Source organism: Aquarana catesbeiana, linkage group LG11 (assembly GCF_042186555.1).
Source record: "Aquarana catesbeiana isolate 2022-GZ linkage group LG11, ASM4218655v1, whole genome shotgun sequence".
In the NCBI taxonomy this organism is placed as follows: Eukaryota; Metazoa; Chordata; class Amphibia; order Anura; family Ranidae; genus Aquarana; species Aquarana catesbeiana.
The window spans coordinates 245,793,759-245,812,172 of NC_133334.1; the positions used below are offsets into that span (position 1 = coordinate 245,793,759).

General features: G+C 41.0%; 1 protein-coding gene across 2 annotated transcripts in view; it reads right to left on the reverse strand.

Annotated features, from left to right (window-relative positions):
* CDH8 (cadherin 8) overlaps positions 1-18,414 on the reverse strand; it is a 655,621-nt gene that overhangs the window by 617,206 nt on the left and 20,001 nt on the right. For both annotated transcript variants that reach the window (XM_073605557.1, XM_073605558.1), the window contains one exon: positions 8,224-8,676. In XM_073605557.1, coding sequence (XP_073461658.1) covers positions 8,224-8,508 — 285 coding nt within the window. In that variant the 5' untranslated portion in view covers positions 8,509-8,676. The remainder of the gene's footprint in view (positions 1-8,223; positions 8,677-18,414) is intronic.

Genomic DNA, 18,414 nt, shown 5'->3' on the forward strand with positions numbered 1-18,414 from the left:
TCATAGGAAGCTTTAATTTTATCCTGGACATTTCATTCTTTATTCATTCTGTGGCATCATTAAAATATCTTGGAATTAAGGCTTCCTTCAGAGCACTACAGCGTGAGCTTGGAGATATAGATAGCCGAGACAAGTTTTTAACAAGGCTAACCTCACACTGAAGGTCTAATTTCCAGGCTTTTTTTTTTTTTTTTTCCAGCGCATTTGATATGTACGTTAACATTTTTCATATTGCTTCTTTTTTTTGGCCTTCTTTAGCGCAGGAGCCAAAATAATTGAATATCAGTAGCTGCTGAAATTATGTTTGTGCATCGGGATGAAAAGAGAAGACACACCGTATAGATGGCAAGGCCTCCTTCAGTCACATGCATCGTTGATGTAGTTCTTCGAGGTGCGGAAGGAATCCATGAAAAATAAGGCTAATGAATGTCAAAACATTCTTTGTGCATTGTTTACTTTAACTGGCAAAATGTCATTTTGTGTCTACTAAGAGGGTTTTCTACTGTGCATGTAGATTTATCCAATCCCGAGTGGAACCTCTTGATAATTAAAAGATAAAGTTGTCTAGCTGTGCTGAATGCAGCTTATGGCGCTATATATTCTTAGCAAGTGACTAACCCCCTCTATGTTTACATTTCTCCTGCATGTGAGTGGATAGACACTTCTAAAAAGCAGCCTTTTTTGTTTGTTTTGTTTATTAAAACACTTACCAATAGGCTATAGCATTGAGTAATTTTTTTAAAGTAGTAAGGGCTGGTTTACATTTACAGCCAGGAGGCAGTAAAAACTTAAGCTGCAAAGGCAGTAGACAGGATTGTACACATCAAAAAAAATGATCCCCCCTCTTGCACTATGTGGGCAGCACCCCTTGCCATAGGAATGCGCACAAGGTGTGCCGGGTGTGCCTGGGCACAGCCTAATCACTTCATGTGCATTAGCATTATCACTCTGTGTGCAGGCAGGGAGATGGAAAAGTTCTCAGTCTTATTGGCTCTGCCATCAGAGAAGTACTTTTGCACTTCTCTTTCACTGTGCCGTCAGGGAGATCAATGTGTCGGGTCATATATATGTAGACACATGCATGTGTGTTTGAGCTTCGGGGTGCACACCCTAATGCAATGCAATAATGTCCCCGCCAAGTATGACTTATTCTCCTCAATGGGGCTGCACTACAATCAGACCCCAACTGCATTCAATGCACACGGTTGCAGCATGGTGGAGGGTTTTTTTTAGGGGTTTAAACAGGCAATGTGGAGGCAACATAAAGCCTCCTCACCACCTGTCAAATGCCGACCACTATTTTTGAAAACTGCTTGCTAATCTTTTCTTACCTGTCCTGTGGCTGGGTTGACTTCAAGCAGTTATAAAAAGCTAGAAAAAAAAAACAATGATGCCATCACCAAAGTCCTACTGGTCCCTTTTCTGCAAGATGGGTGCTTAAAGAGGACCGTCAACCTACTCCCTCCCATTTTTTTTATATGCCCATTTACCAGGTGTTGTTGTGTGCACTGTTTGGATACTCACCCACCCAGCGAATCCAGAGTTATTCCACTGACACCCGTCTGTCAACAGACACCCCTCCGTTCTGCGCCACCATCTTGTGACATCATCAAGAGGCCCGCCCTCCTCCTACTTACTGAATTAAAGGCTAAGGCCCAGCGAGCACTGTGCACATCATTCACCTAGGTGAATAACGTGCATGGAAGGGCAGGGCTGCACTTTTGGTTAAAAAAAAAAAAGGTAAATAAAAGAAAAAAACCTGTGCTATCTGTGTAGAGGTAGAGGGTGAAGATCCACAAAAATCCTATTTGGCCTTAGATGTTGGTGAAGCGATCATTATTGGAACTAGGGTTGCCACCTGTATAGGAATGACCTGGACAGCCCGGGTTTTGACAGCTGTGCCTGGTTTGTGTCCTCCTGACACCCGGACACAGCAGCATATGCTCCAGACCAGTCCCAGCCCCAGTGTGGGAAGTATCTGCAGCAGCCCCGGCGTCATCAGCACACAGCACCATGCCTTCCTCCTTCCCAACCCGCCCTCTCTCTGAGTCCCACCAGCAGCACTCCACAACCACCCGCTCCTGTGGCTTCAGTGATGAGTGCCTCCTCCTGGCTCCCTCCCTCCCCATCACCACCCCCCAGCCTCTGTGCTAGAATAGATGCTTTCTCTCCGGGCTCTCCTACCAGCAGAACCCCCCCAGAAGAAGAACCCCCCGCAATGTGCCGATCAGGCAGCTGCAGAACTCTCTCTCAGCAGCACCCCCCCTTCTTCCCCGCTCCAGCATTCTGCAGGAACAATGTCCTGTAAAGTCCTGCAGCTGCCGGGCCACACTGCACTGTCTGTCTGTGGCTCTGTGCGCTCTCTCTCCCACCCAGCCGTCGGCGCCGATGCCAGAGACAGTGAATGGAACTGGTGTCCTAGAAACCAGGGACGCTTTTGCTGGAGAGAGCATGGTGTTAAGCTCCGCCCCCTAACAGGTTCACACACACACCTTTGCAGTGGCTCCTGGAAGGTAAGGGGGTTTTGTCTCCCTCTATGGAGGTGTCTATGGGGGGGGCACTGTCTGATATTTAAGGGATTCAAAGCTAACAGGGTCTCTAAGGGGGGGGTCTATGCCGCTAATATAAAGGGACGAGGGAGGTCTATGCTGCTAATATAAAGAGAGGGGGGATGAGTCTATGCTGCTAATATAAAGGGACGGGGGTCTATACTGATAATATAAAGGGACAGGGGGGTCTATGCTGCTAATATAAAGGGACAGAGGGCAAGGTCTATGCTGCTAATATAAAGGGACAGGGAGGGGTGTCTATGCTGCTAATATAAAGGGACTGGGGTCTATGCTGCTAATATAAAGGGAGGGAGGTCTATGCTGCTAATATAAAGGGAGGGGGGTCTATGCTGCTAATATAAAGGAACAGGAGGGTCTATGCTGCTAATATAAAGGGACAGGAGGGTCTATGCTGCTAAAATAAAGGCATTGGGTGTCTATGCTGCTAATATAAAGGGACAGGGGGTGGGTCTATGCTGCTAATATAAAGGGACAGGGGGGTCTATGCTATAAATATAAAGGGACGGGGGGTGTCTATGCTGCTAATGTAAAGGGACGGGGGGTCTATGCTGCTAATATAAAGGGACAGGGAGGGGGTGTCTATGCTTCTAATATAAAGGGACAGGGGGGTCTATGCTGCTAATATAAAAGGGACAGGGGGGGTGTCTATGCTGCTAATATAAAGGGACACTAATCTAAACTCTATAAGGAGGAGTGCTGATCAGTGGAGTCACTACAGGGGGGCTCATTCACACTATAGTCGCCACTGGTGCTGATTTAAGATTACTCTAATAGAATGAACTAATGGGGGATGCTGACTGCTGATTTAATGGTTGCTGACCAACCATTAGATCAGCAGTCAGCAGCTCCCATTAGAGACCCCCATTATATCAGAGTCACCTTATATCAGCACCCACTGCTTACAGACCCCCATTAGATTAGAGTCCGGTGAAAGGTGTCCAGTATTGAAGTGGTTTTTGGGCTTTAACCAATAGAGCTTTATTTGTATGAAAAAATTACACTGTTGAATGACACCCAGCACCATTCAACCCACTGGGCCAAATATATGTATAGTTTATACTATACTCGGGTTTGGCTTCAAGAAAAGGTGGCAACCCTAATGGGAATGCATAGCAGTACGTGTAATGGTTAATTTGTCTGGTATGCACAGAAGCAGGTCATTGTCTGCTAGCTGCACAAAAGGTCTTGTACTATTTTCTTTCAACACAGGCAATAATAAATGGCAAGCCGGTAGGTGCTCATTTGCTTCCTAATGAGGGCATTTTTTTCTTACTGCTACTTCTGATTATTTTTTTCAATATCTAAAAAAAGAAAAAATGCCATAACATTATATCTCATCTGATTATTTACATTGTCTATAGCTCGTATGAGAAGATCTTTTTGCAGTTGATGCCTCTAGTGGATGCATTGTGTACTGCATCTGTCTGTGTTCAGCGTTGCACTTCAATGACATCTCTGAGGCTTATTACATTGAACTGACTGCTCCCTGAGCTATTTCAGCCTTAAACCAAACTTTAAAACTCACTCAGTCAAAGTAAATATGAAAAAAAAAATGGGTTGAAATACAGCAGTTTCTCTAATGGAAGAAGGGAAAAGGTATTTTCTATGTAATGTTCCTGCTGACATGGCTAGAATATAATTATGATGTACTATGATGCATTAACCACAAATGTACAGGAGGAAATATTGCTCACTTAGGGCCTTATATTATCATCTTCAGTGCAAACAAACTAGAACATGTTTCATCATTGAGGCATGAACACTTGTGAATTCCGCTATATGCAGGAGGAAGCTCCAGCCACTTTTGGTACAAACTATGGGAAAGCTAATAACATGTTTGGCAGCCATTTAATATCACATTTTATATCCTAAGTAGACATGTCATCATATATATTTTGTCCTGGTAACAGGGGCATTGCTAGGTGGCAAAAAGACCAGGGGCTTCAGCCCAAAGTCCAAGAAGCGGGGGGGGGGGGTCGTAGCGCTGGGCTGGGCGGTTGGGTTGTGTAACTTACCAGTGACCATTACACTGACCTACATACACTGACGCCTGACCTACATTATACACTGACCTACATAACCTACATTATACACTGATCTACATACACTGACCTGCCTGACCTACATTATACACTGACCTACATAACCTACATTATACACTGACCTACATAACCTACATTATACACTGACCTACATACACTGACCTGCCTGACCTACATACACTGACAGTGACCAGTGACCTGCCTGACCTACATACACTGACAGTGACCTGCCTGACCTACATACACTGACAATGACCAGTGACCTGCCTGACCTACGTACACTGACAGTGACCAGTGACCTGCCTGACCTACACACGCTGTGTGTCTGACCTACCTCAGCTCAGCCGTGGTGTGTGGTCACAGCAGGCAGTCAGTCAGTCAGTCACTCGTCACCATCAGAGAGGAGCAGAGCAGAGGAGAGCCAGCCACCCGCCTGAGCGGGGATGTAGCGTTCCCGCCTTCTGGAGCCTGCAGGCTAAGATGGACGTCACGTCACACATCCCGCGGTCCTGACATTGGCGCTGAGAAGGCGGGACCTGCAGCACTCGGTCACTTTTGGGCGCTATGGCATTCAGCTACTTTCGTCCGCAATTGGCCACTTTCTGCCGCACTTGGCCGCTATGGCAGTCGGCTACATTCGTCCGCTCTCTGCCACTTTTGGCCGAACTCACGACCGGCGCTCGGGGCTAACAACGGAATTCAGCATTCCATAGACTCTGGGCTTTAGGGGGTCACATTCGGGGCTTCAGCCCCCCCTAGCCACCCCCTCCGACGCCCCTGCCTGGTAAGTGCATGCATGCTGAGTAATATGTAATTAAAAGATTTACAGAGACTCAGTACTCTCCCTTACAATGTCTTCATCTGCTTTTTACCCCAGAAGGAATCATCCAGAATCATTAGCAAGCTGTAGTGCAACCTTGTCGAGGGTTGTTAAGCTAGTTCCCATGCTGGAGCCTACTGCATTTTTTTCACAGGAGGGTCCGCAGCCTCTAAAACCTATCTACCCTCCTTGGCCTACAGGCCACATCAGGAAACACACCTTCACTTACTTATGGGGGAGCCCCTTAGATCCCAGTGATTATAGGCCCAATCCATTGAGTGTCCCAATGGACACAAAAGTTTCCAGGGTCACAGGCTGCAAAGTGCCATTTTTAAGTCTTTCTTTCCAAGGTATGGACTAACCTCTGTTCCATAGGAATAAAGATGCCTGATGTGAGTGTCATAGCACTGGGGCAATAGAATTGAAAATTGGTTCTGGTGGATATACTAAAAGGCAGCCCTCAAAATTTCAACTCGCCTGTTTGCATTAAGAGAGTGGAAAAAAGCTGAGGGAGAGATTTGAGCCGCATCGGGGGGGAGAGAAGCGCTGCTGGCAGGTGGGGTTTAACTGGAACTGATTCTCCTCCCAGTCTCCACCCCCTGTCATTCTCTTGGCAGGGCCTGGCATATAGCGGGAGTCGGAAAAGAACTAGATGAGGCGGGGGCTGGGCGGGGAGTTGGGTGGGAGCTGCCAAAGTTACTTTTCCTATTAACAAGCTGGTGATTGGTTGCTCGGATCGGGCAGCAACCAATCACCAGCTTGCTAATAGGAAAAGTTAACTTTGGCAGCTCCCGCTCCCCTGTCCAGTACTGTGTTCCGGTGTAAGTCTCTCTGCATCCTAAATCAGTGAAAGTGTAATTTATTGGTTTTAACTTTTTTAATACTATATTTAATATAGCATTAAAATATTTACTTAACAAGGCAGTAATGATGTGTACATTGCCTGTAGTAGCCAATCATATTTTATCCTTATTTTATTTATCACAAAACATGCTTTATGCTAATATTGGTAAAGTTGTTGTTAATATTTATTTTTGTAACTTAATTCTGCATAAAACAGTGTCATTTCATTAGATAATTTACAAGGGTATGTTTAGGATTGGAATTAGGGGGAGAGGCAGGGTAGGGGTTGGGTGGAGCAACTGGTGGCGAGTAACTCTTGAGGCCTGGCTAGTAGCTTAGGACTTGAAATCTTGAGCCCTGCTGTAAGGTGCTCTTTCCTTCTAAGAGAGCAATCACCAGCAGAAAGGACTCTTCTTATTGAATGTAAGATGATCCGGCCAGTAACACTTCCTGTCCTACGTTGACAATGTATACTTACTGTTCTGTGCCTATAAAGAAGCCACATTGTCACCCTAAGACAGAAGGAGTTCTGTAGTCCTCGCAGATAGCTAGAAACAATGTAACTGATACCAGTCAACACATGTTGTTATCAGCTAACAAGATTTCTGGTAGTATCAACAGGTATTTTTTGCATGTATCAATACGATATATAACAAAATGCTTCTATTATATCACTAAAAGACCAAAAGGGGCTATATGAGAAAAGTTCCTTGCAAGGGTCTACATACCCTTTAATGAGTGCATTTTTCTTGTTTTGTTTTTTTGTTTTATTGCAAAACTGATACTGTTGCTTTAATACATTGTTGCATGCCAAAAATATACTGATGCTGACAAATCCACTTTAACAATTTTCTATCTCTGGTTGAATCCGGGGGCAGGAATTGCATGCACACGTTAAACAAATATATAATAAAACCAAGACATCAGGAGTACAGATTACAAGTCATCATGTAATATGGAAAAAAAGATTAAATTATGACTACATTAGGGCTTGCATGTGGTTGTCATTCCACCAAGATGTGCCTCCAACAAGATGGCAGCCAAATTGCTCAGTGACTCTGTTATTCTGTAGTCCTGCCAAACTAACATATTGCCGTGTGTGTCAGTTCCATTACTTTTATCTTAGCTGCAGAAATAAGAACATGATGTTCTTTGAATATCCCCTCAGTTGTCTGTATATTTGAACCAATTAAAGTGTACCTGTCCCTCAGACACAGCAGGGGTCACCATTTTATTTGCGGAACGAATGCACGTCCTTTTAATTCTCCAGGATGGAGTGACATTACCGCTACAGTGATGTCAAAAGTTCCTAATAAATTGTGTTGTACTGCTTCTACAATCCAGGTTATTCAGTAAGGAAATATAAAGAGTAAAAAGGATGCAAGGCAACTCATAACAGTCTATGCATTCAATCAGATATTGCCATCAAGTACAACAAAAAGGCAAATACTCGAGTCACTTAATTGGAAGATATACTAAAACTGGTGCACATGCAATCTGGTGCATAGTAATAAATCAGCTTCTAACTTCAGCTTGTTCAATTAAGCTTTGTCAATGTAATCTGGAAGCTGATTGGTTACAATGCACAGCTGCACCAGACTCTGAAAAGGAAGTTGCACTTTGTAGGAGAGTTTGAGCCCAGAGCTTAGTTAATAAGGTGAAGTTCTGCTGACTTTCATTTTCCAATCATGTGCAAGCAAAAATTATGTGGTTTTATTTTTTATTTTCCTAGTACATGATTGGGTATTGTTTACCAATTGAAATGTCACTCCATTCACTAAGCTCTGGGGCAAATTCCCAATCAAAGTGCAGCTTCCTTTGAAAAATGCACTGACAACATTTCAACGTGTAAATCACGCCTAATCAAGACTTTGTCTGTGACATCAAATAGTGATAAAGTCAACTCGATTTAGCTGACAGTAGGAACTAATAAAAATCCAAAACATACCCTTCCAACTAGTATGGGTTCAGGGCCAGAGAACTCTTCCAGAACAAACATTTGATTCCACACCCAGCCTCTCTTGGATCGGTTCAAAACTTTTTGCTCATCGTTGCCTCCAGTAAGTTCCAAGGTGGCATCAGTCGCCAGTACATGGGAATCATCCCTCGGAGCCATATATACATGAGGAAGTACTGCAATCCATAATATGATTAATGGAGTCCAAACATCCATGATAGTTTCCCCCAGTCTTTCTGGCATTTTAATGCAGGTTAAAGGGAGCGCGGACAACATGAAACAAATGTTCTTGCTCACATCCAGATCGCAGCCATCCAATTCATCATGCAGAGAGAGATATTTACTTGCAGCTGATCCGAGGCTTTATTGCTCAATAAACATAAGCATAAATAGTTCACATTTGAAGGACATGACGTGTCTGGAATATCACTCATTGATGTTTCCCTTAAATGGAAAAATGGAGAGAAGAAAAAGTAAGGAATTTGTTCAGCATAACATGGTATGTTATTAACAGTTAATAGGCATTGTAAGGACAAATATTGAAGAAGTTTAGAAGACGGGAGAGAGGAAAACAAGAGGTATGAAGAATTATCAGAAATAAGGGCTGAAATGGTAAAAACTTTTTAAAAGCTTAGATTGAATTAATGTTCAGTATATGTTAGTCAAAATGTATGCAATTTACTGTGACTTTCGAGAAAACAATTTTTCTTAAGCAATTCCATTTAAAATGCCAAACCAATCACTGAAAGCATACAGCTATTCGACAATTGTTATAACTGTGCCAAAGGAAATTGGTTAACCTTATTAAAAGCCCCATTTTGGCCTCCCCTTCGTCACCTTCAGTGCTCCTGCCATACAGTAGGAGTTACTCTGGGCTTCAGCTACTGTGATTCACAAAGTTAACGAATTACAAACTTTTGGCTGAAAACATAGCAGGTTCACCCCCAGAAAAAAAAAGGAATGATCTATAACAGGGTTTCTCAATCGGGGTTTCATAGAACCCTAGGGTTTCTCCAGAGGTTGCTAGGGGTTCCTTGAGCAATGACCAATTTCTGCTTCTCAGATAAGGTCCCACTGACACCATTGATCTTTTCAGCTATCTGAAAGGGGGTAATTCTTCTCAATGACCACAAGTGAAAGGAGCATTTTACCTATTGACCATCACACTAATGTATCATGAGTTGTAGATATAGTAATTTTTACCAGGGGTTCCTTGATACTGAAAAGTTATTTCAAGGGTTCCTCGGTGTTGAAATGTTTGATAAAGGCTGACTTATAATATAGTGCATAGCCTTTGTTCCTACAAATAGATTGAAGATTTTAGTTATCTCAGCTCACTTTAAAAAAAAAAAAGTGAGCTCACAGAAGCCATATTCTCTCATTGGTACATGTCCCCATGAGAGTACCTGTTTTCTCATGCTTTTTGTTGGACAATAAACTGCTTATTAGCCCTACATAAGGCCAGAATTGGATAACAAGATTCACCCTTATAGACTTTAATGGGGTTCACTGCAAAGTTCTTGAACTTCACGTAAGATTCAGGAAATTGTTCGCAAAACAAACCCAATTCCTACCCCAGAGGCCACCCACATTTATTTGACCTTTTTTGTTTTATATGGGGAGTTCTCTTTCTCATCAGATATTATGCAGCAGTGGGTTGTCCTTAAAGCGGAGCTCTACCCGAGAGGGGATGTTCTGCTTTAAGATCTCTTCCCCCCCCCTTTTCACCAAATGGCATTTTTTTGGGAGGGGGAGAGGGTACCTGGTTTTGACAGGTACCTGCTTCTACTTCCACTCGGATTGCCTAGGCATTCTGAGCCATAGTTCTCCTCTCCCCCCTCCCTCCCTGCAGTCTTCTGGGACACGTTACAGGTCCCAGAAGTCTGCAGGACCATTCACAATGAAACTGCAAGCTGTCCCAGCTGGGTGCCCACAGTTAAGATACTGGTGCCAGGGACAGAAGACCGAGGGAAAGAACAGCTGGAGTGAGCACACCGCCGGATTCTGGGACAGGTGAGGGACTAATAATTAAGTCAGCAGTTACAGTTTTTGAAGCTGTTGACTTTTGATAAACACAGCAATGACTGGAGCTCCTCTTTAATAATGTAGCGTTTGGTGCTAATGTGATGGAATCAGTGCCACTCTCTGTATCATTATACTGTGTGTACCATAGTGTCAAAGCGATGCTATCTCAGATGGTCGGTCCCTGTTCCCTTCACACTTAGCATTGTTGTTGGACGTCACTCAACCCAGAGGACATCTTTTTGCAGAGAAGAGGTGATAGTGCCAGAAAGCAAGTGAGTATTGCAGACAGAGCTGTGTTTTATTTTTAATTATGGCTATTATTATGGGCTATTATTATTATTGTTATTATTTAATTATCTTTTAGAATTGGCCTTTAACTTAATTTCTCTGTAATCTATTTTAAAAAGATTTTACAGTTCCTCACTTGTACGGTCTTTGGCAGGTTTGAACCTGATTAGTGGTTGTGAGAATTGTCTATGTGCTGATGATTTCATACATATAGCTACATGATAAATCAGGGAAGCTATGTGTTTGGGCATCCTCTCTACATTAGAGGTAAGAAAAAGAACATCTTAATCACCAAAGAGCGGGGAAGACTGATAATCTTACAGTGATGCCTAGATGAAAAGCAGATTATTTTAGAAGGTAGAATTTGTTCCCGGTATGCATTTCATAGCTAATTTGTACTAGAGTGTACTTTTAAAGTGATTGTCCACTTTAGTTTAATATGGACTCTTGTTACTATATCTTCCATGTTACCCATGTACTCCAAGGTTCAGTGTTGGGACCCTTACTTTTTAATATATTTATAAATGATATATGGTCTGGGATTAAAAGTACCATTTCAGTGTTTGCAGATGACACCAAGCTATGCAATGGAATAACATCCTTACAAGATGTCTCCAACTTACATGCTGACCCCAATGCACTGTTTAATTGGGCAACTATGTGGTAAATTATTATTATTATTATTAAATGAGGTTTAATGTTGATAAATGTAAAGTTATGCACTAGGGGGCTAAGAATATGCATGCATCATACATCCTAGGGGGAGTACAACTGAGGGAATCAATGGTGGAGAAGAATCTGGGGGTTTTGGTAGATCAGAAGCTTAATAATAGCATGCAACGCCAAGCTGCGGTTTCCAAAGTGAGTCCTTTCTTGTATTAAAAGAGGTATGGACTCCAGAGAGAAAGAGATAATTTTGCCCCTGTACAAATCATTAATAAGACCTCATCTGGAATATGCAGTTCAGTTTTGGGCACCAGTTCACAAAAAGGATATCGGGGAACTGGAAAAAGTGCAGAGAAGAGCAACCAAACTGATAAGAGGCATGGAGGAGCTCAGCTATGAGGAAAGATTAGCTGAACTGAATTTATTTTCTCTTGAAAAGAGGAGATTAATGGGGGGTATGATCAACATGTATAAATACATAAGGGGTCCATATAGGAAACTTGGTGTTGAGTTATTCAATTTAAGGCTATCACAAAAGACTAGGGGGCACTCTTTACGTCTGGAGAAAAAAAAAAGATTTCTTCACAGTAAGAGCTGTGAAAATGTGGAATAGACTCCCTTAACCTCCCTGGCGGTTTTCCCGAGTGTGGCTCGGGGTTAAAATTCAGTACCATTAGCGGTAACCCCGAGCCACACTCGGGATCGCATTGCAGGATCCTGGGGCGGCGTTACTTACCTTGTCCCCGGGATCCTGCGATGTCCCCCGCAGTGTCCGAGGGCTCCGTCCTCCTCCGAAGCCTCTCCGTGCCAGGCTCCGTTCCCTGCGAGCGGCGCGACGCACGGGGCGGAGCCTGGCGGCAAATTCAAAAAAAAGTAAAAAACATAACACATACAGTACTGTAATCTTACAGATTACAGTACTGTATGAAATCATTTCACATCCCTTTTGTCCCCAGTGCTTTGGCCCATGCCCTGCATGCAGTTTTACATGATATACACTGTTCTTTCTGCCTGGAAACTGGAGATTGTCCATAGCAACCAAAAAGTGTCCCTTTACGTCAAAAGTGGCTTTAGACCAGCTAGAAAACAGCGATAGTAAATTAGAACACTTGCAGAATTGAGCGATAGTGAATTGTGGGGAAATTTATTTTATTACTATTTTTTTTAATTTTTTTTTATTATTTATTTTTATTTATTATATTATAATTTATGTTTTTGTGTTTCAAATTTTATCATACCCGGGATATCTACTAGACTCTGGTTTGGACAGATTTAAGTGTGTTATTGTTAAGATTTACAGACCTACAATATAAAACGCCAAATTTCCATGCAAAATAATGGTACCGCTTTCAGCACCTAAAATCCGAAATAATCATACCGCCAGGGAGGTTAAGAACTGGTTTTGGCCAGCTCAGTAGATTGCTTTAAAAAAAGGCCTGGATTCTCTCCTAAATGTACATAAGATAACTGGGTACTAACATTTATAGCTAAAGTTGATCCAGGGTATATCTGATTGCTTCTCGGGTGATCAGGAAGGCATTGTTTGACCCTCATGAGCAAAATGGATTTTATAGGTTGAACAAGATGGACGTGTGTCTTTTTTTCAACCTGATTAACTATGTAACTAAGTCCTCTTTTTATTATACAGTATATCCTGGATTGTTTCCACATGTATTCCTAATCACCCTTTGGTATTACGGGATAAATCAGGAATTAATTCCAACTGCATATCTATCTTGCCCTTTAGTGAGTAGATACCTCTTCATGGGACTTCCAGGTTCAGCCATCTCAGCCATGGTGTCTCAGTCTATCTTCTATATTCTCCACAATGTAAAGTATTTAAAAAATCCACAATGGAAAGTGAAACCCTGTCTTAAAAGCCATAGCAGATAGTATGAGTTAGGAATCTTGGTAAGAAGATCTTATCATGATGTTACCTGAGCTATATCAAGTGACTAATGCAGCCATCTACCCAAAAATGTCAACTACAAAATGAAATCACCAGTTGTCAGTATAATATAATTATACAGTATATAAATAATTGAACAAATACAGCAAATCTGTTAAAAAGGCCATAATAAAAGAAGAACCTTATGGACATCAGTTGGCTGCCAAGGCAGATGTGACAGTTAGTTGATAGAAAAAAGCAGACCATGTCCCGGTACGGGCTCCACTCAGATTATTGGAACGGTCAGAGTTTTTGCTATGGTCAACATATACTGTATGCCCTTTTCCAAGGTTTTGTTCCCACAAAAGGATGATCTAATGATCATTACGCTCTTCACTGCAAGTGTGTACCTTGTTTTTTGCTTAGCTCTTATTGTTCCATGATTACAAAGCTGCTTTGTCATTTGAGAAGACACAAAGCTCCCAATTTCTGTTTAGGGAAATCAGGTGGTTATGTGCTTGTGCAAGCATGCTCCAAGCTTACGCATGCATATTTCTGACAAATATAACCTTGCATAGAACATTGGGGAGAAGACAAAGAAGCCAACTACACGTAACAGGCAGGGTTTTATTAAAAGTCATGTAGAACATTGTTGCCTTGCAACGGCAATGACAATATTTGCAAGTTAATGTTCCTTTGGAAACTACTGGTAAGATGTCATTTAAATACAACTTAGAAGGCAAAGAGTGCAGCCTGGGTAAATTCTTAAAAAATGGAATTTAATCCACAGCTATTTATGTAGAAGTGTAAAGATCAAACGTACACAAATGACTGAGTGTTACACTTGTGTATACTTCTATCTACGCCTCACAGAGCCGTGAAATTCTCAGTGACCCATCTGCCCTAATTACCAAGGTGATAATATATTGTGTGTTAATTAACTCCTTTTTGCAGTGGTTGAAATGTTTGGTATTGCTTGCAAATATTTTATTCTATAGATTTATTCTATAGACTATTGAACACATCAACATCAGATCCCTGCCTCCTTAAAGAGGAACTGCAGTCTGCTCACATAATTTGTAATAAAACATGTTTACCATTCTGAAGCTTCCTTTCAACCAATTTGCATATTATTTTATATATACTGTGATTCTGTAGCCAAATATGCTGCAGAAATCTCCCTCCACTGAGTCTGGCTGCATCCATTTTAACTGTGGCCAGCTGAAGCTGCTGCCTGTTCACTTCCTGGATTTACGCAGACACACAGAGGCACACCTCCAGCTCTGCAGCTCTCATTGGCCCTCTTATGACTCACCCCCTCCCTTCCTGGCAAACTCTCATGAGGGTGAGAGAGAGCTGTGCATGATGTTATAAGCCTAGGCTTTTTTTACGGACAAGAAGCAGGAAGTGGGCTGTATAAGGTATTTACTGGCAGAAAAAAAAGTTTTACTATCCAAAGTTAAAACAACAAGAGGAGAAGATTTAATAGATGGAAAGATGGAAAAATGACTGATGTTCCGCTTTAAGCTCAGAAATGCTGTTTAAACTGTGCACTTTTAACACCTGTAGAGAAGACAGCGCTGCAGATAAACAGGTACAACTTATGATATAGATACCACAGCCTTATAGTGCTGCTGGGCTGTGCCATATATATTACAGAGATACAGCTGATTTCTCATTCAAAAAAGATCACACAACGTATATGGTATATAGTATTTCAGGAAACTACCGCATTGGATGGAGCTACCCACTAGATGGAGCTGACAGTCATAGGAAATAAACATTTTAGAGAATATAATAATAATAATAATAATAATAATAATAATAATAATAATAATAAAACAAAAAAATTATAATCGTATAATTAAAATATTAAAAAAAAAAAGACTTTAAATCACACTTATGCTTATCTCTTCTATGGAAACTGTACCTAACTCTTATGAGACATCTCTTCCTGCCGCAGAGTCGTCTTCAACAGATACAGTATGTTGGTGATTTGCAACCTTGACTGACAAGCTCTGCACTACAACCCCTGAGACCAAGGTGCAACTAAACTAAACGCCGTTTATTTACATTTTACATTATGCCAGCTAATATTGTGCAACCCCTTACCAGCCTATCATATACATTTCCACTGTTAAAGATATTAAGAGAAGTTGATAATGCTCTGTGCATATTAATACATCATTAAATGTATTTTTTAAATGTAAGCAGTGAGTACATTAATTTTTGCAAGCAGTGAGTACATTAAAGCCCCTTGCAGTCCCCTGTACAGTAGAGCACAGCCTGGGAGAGGGACCAGCAGGTTTAAATCACATTAGAATGTGCCAAAACCCTGATAGGTGTAAAATTTTAAATTTTCTACAGTTATCCTTAAAGTGTTACTAAACCCAGGACCCTGCATTCACTATATCTGGTCTCCCACAGTACACAGAACATGGAAATGCAATTATTTTAGTAAATATAAACTGCTAAATACCTTTTCTCATCAGCATTATAGAAGCAGTCTTATGACTTCTATCAGTGTCTGGTTAATGCTTGTAGGATGAGTTTTCATTCTCCTCTGACTGTCCTATGAGGCTGCATAACTCCTGACCCTCTGTCTGGACAGTGCTAAATGGCCCTGTACTGATCACATGCACCCTCCCCCCCTCGCCCTCAAAAAATAAAAACCTCTCCAGCAATACACACCAAACTGAGCATGTGCAGAGTGCCCCCAAGCATGTGTACTATCAGCAGATGGATTGGGGACTGTAGAAGAAGGGGAGGATCAGCGAAGACAGGATCAAACAGTCGTTTTTACACAATGCGCAGGATTAACCCTTTAGATTTCACAGTGAGTATAACAAGCATTCTTAACTGCATATACAGACTGATTTTACTGCTGTGGGTTTTAACACTTTAAATACAAAGCTAGTGTATTACATAGATAAATAATTAGTCAGGCTGAAAAAAAGACACAAGTATATCTAGTTCAACCAATACAAAAAATATAAATAAATAGAAAGCCTTCAGAACCCTATACCCACAGTTCATCCAGAGGAAGGCAAAAAAAATGATGAGGACATTCTGCCAACAGAATCCCCCATTAGGCTCTCAGTTTAAAAAAGTATCAGGAGGCCAGAAAAAGAGATAAGTAAATAAAAACACCATTAAAAGGGATAAGTAATTACCGTATTTATTGACAACATAACACGCACCGGTGTATAACACGCACCCCAATTTAAGAGGGAAGTTTCAGGAAAAAAAACTTTTTTATTTAAATAAACCACTTTGAAGCAAAATAATGGTCAGTGAGAATCAATGCAGCCTGATTAGTGCCCATCTGCAGCCTTGCCGAAATAGAGCCGGATCTCCTGTGTACTCGGCTCGGCGTCACGCCCAGTCCCGCCCCTTGGCCCGGATCCTAGGATGGACATAATGCCGGTCCAATGCCGGGACATCAATGTTAGGAGCCGTCCAGGGGGCGGGACTGAGTGTGACTGAGTGTGACTGCGAGCCGAGCCGAGTACACAGGAGATCCGGCTCTGTCTATTTCGGTGGCGCTCGTCTGCTCCTTCCCCTCGGTGGCATATCGGCGTATAACACGCACACACAATTTCCCCCCTATTTTAAGGGTGAAAAAGTGCGTGTTAAATGCCAATAAATACGGTAACCATTTGTAAGCATCTGACCAAAAATGACATTTTTGATGCGGAGGAGACCTCAAATCTGACTTGCATCTTGGAGACTGTTTTGGGAAATCAGTGAGCCAATCATACAAGTATAAAGGACCTCTGGGTTGCCATATTGCATTGAATTTTACAGAAAACCCCAATGCTGTACATTTTAAAGGAAAGGTCATGTTTAATAACTTTAAATTACAGTAAGGCATGTGTAGCAATTGTATAGGCGATATTATTTTTTTTTTTTTTTTCCCGCAAAAGTGGAGTTACCCTTTAGGAAAATGATATATAAATCCTAAATATATTTAGGAGTAGTATAGACTTTTTAAAGCTGAGATTTCACTTTAAAAGACCAGCATGCTGCTTCATCAACTTTGCCAGAAATAAGGAGTTACATTTAATAACAGAGGACACGGCACAGTTTTTGAGAATTCCATATGAGAGACTTCAACATTTTCATATGATAGTCCTCCGCTATAATGCTATTTTCCCTATACTCCAGTTTAATAACACAGCCATACAGTATAACAGGATTTAGAGCAATTTCCTCCCTTCTCACTTCATTTAATCCCTTTACAAATCTAGTCTGCATCAGTTAGAAAAGACAATTTTCTTCACTCCCTTTTATTCTCCACAAACTGAGAGATATCACATTCAACTGTAAAACAATTAATTCCACAAATGATTTTAATCATTATGTATATCAACAAATATGACGCACAATGGTCCCTAAGCCCTAATGAAACCGGATAATCGTTACACGATATATGTAAAACTTGCGCCTCGCCTTCGTTTAATTATTACACTTTACGAGGTGGTAGAATTTATCATTCCCTTTCTTGTGGCACAAATATATGTATTTAATTAATATGCGGAACACTTTAACAAGGAACCTAATTCTAATTGTGACGTTCCCGTGTTTAAATAACTCGGTGCTATTAAGGTTCATTTTCAAGCCCATTTCAACCGCATGTAACATACATATAGTCCTTAAAGTAATAAAGCAGCAAGCAATGTACAAAGTATTGTCACTCATTGAAATCAATAGGAAACTATCTGTTTTTTTGTTTTTGTTTTTTTTTTGTGTAGACTACTGAAAATTAAAGAAAGTATAAAGGTTTTTTTTTTTTTTTTTACAATATGTTAGAATATGTTGCTAAAATTTGTCTACGACTTGTCTTGTCAGTATTAACCTAATGATCAAACCCTAATTAAGCTATTTGAATATTCATTCAATTTTGAAGATGGCGTATCTGAGGTCTGTTGCCTGGGGTTATTGATTTGGCTGTCTTTGGCAGTAATACAACCCGTGTAATCACTGAGATAATCACAAAATATAGACAGATAGATAGATAGATACATACATTTTTTGCAGATAAAATCTAGTCTTCAGATTGTATCATGCAATATAATACAAATAATAAATAAATGATTATCCACTAAAAAAAGAAATGAGAAATATAGAAAAGTAAGAAAAGAAAGAAAGATAGATAGTAAGATAGATAGATAGATAGATAGATAGATAGATAGATAGATAGATAGATAGACAGATAGACAGATAGTATATACTTTAAGACATGGAATATATACAATACATATAAACTGATGATTAAGACAGCATAGGCTATAGGACATGGGATGTACAGTATA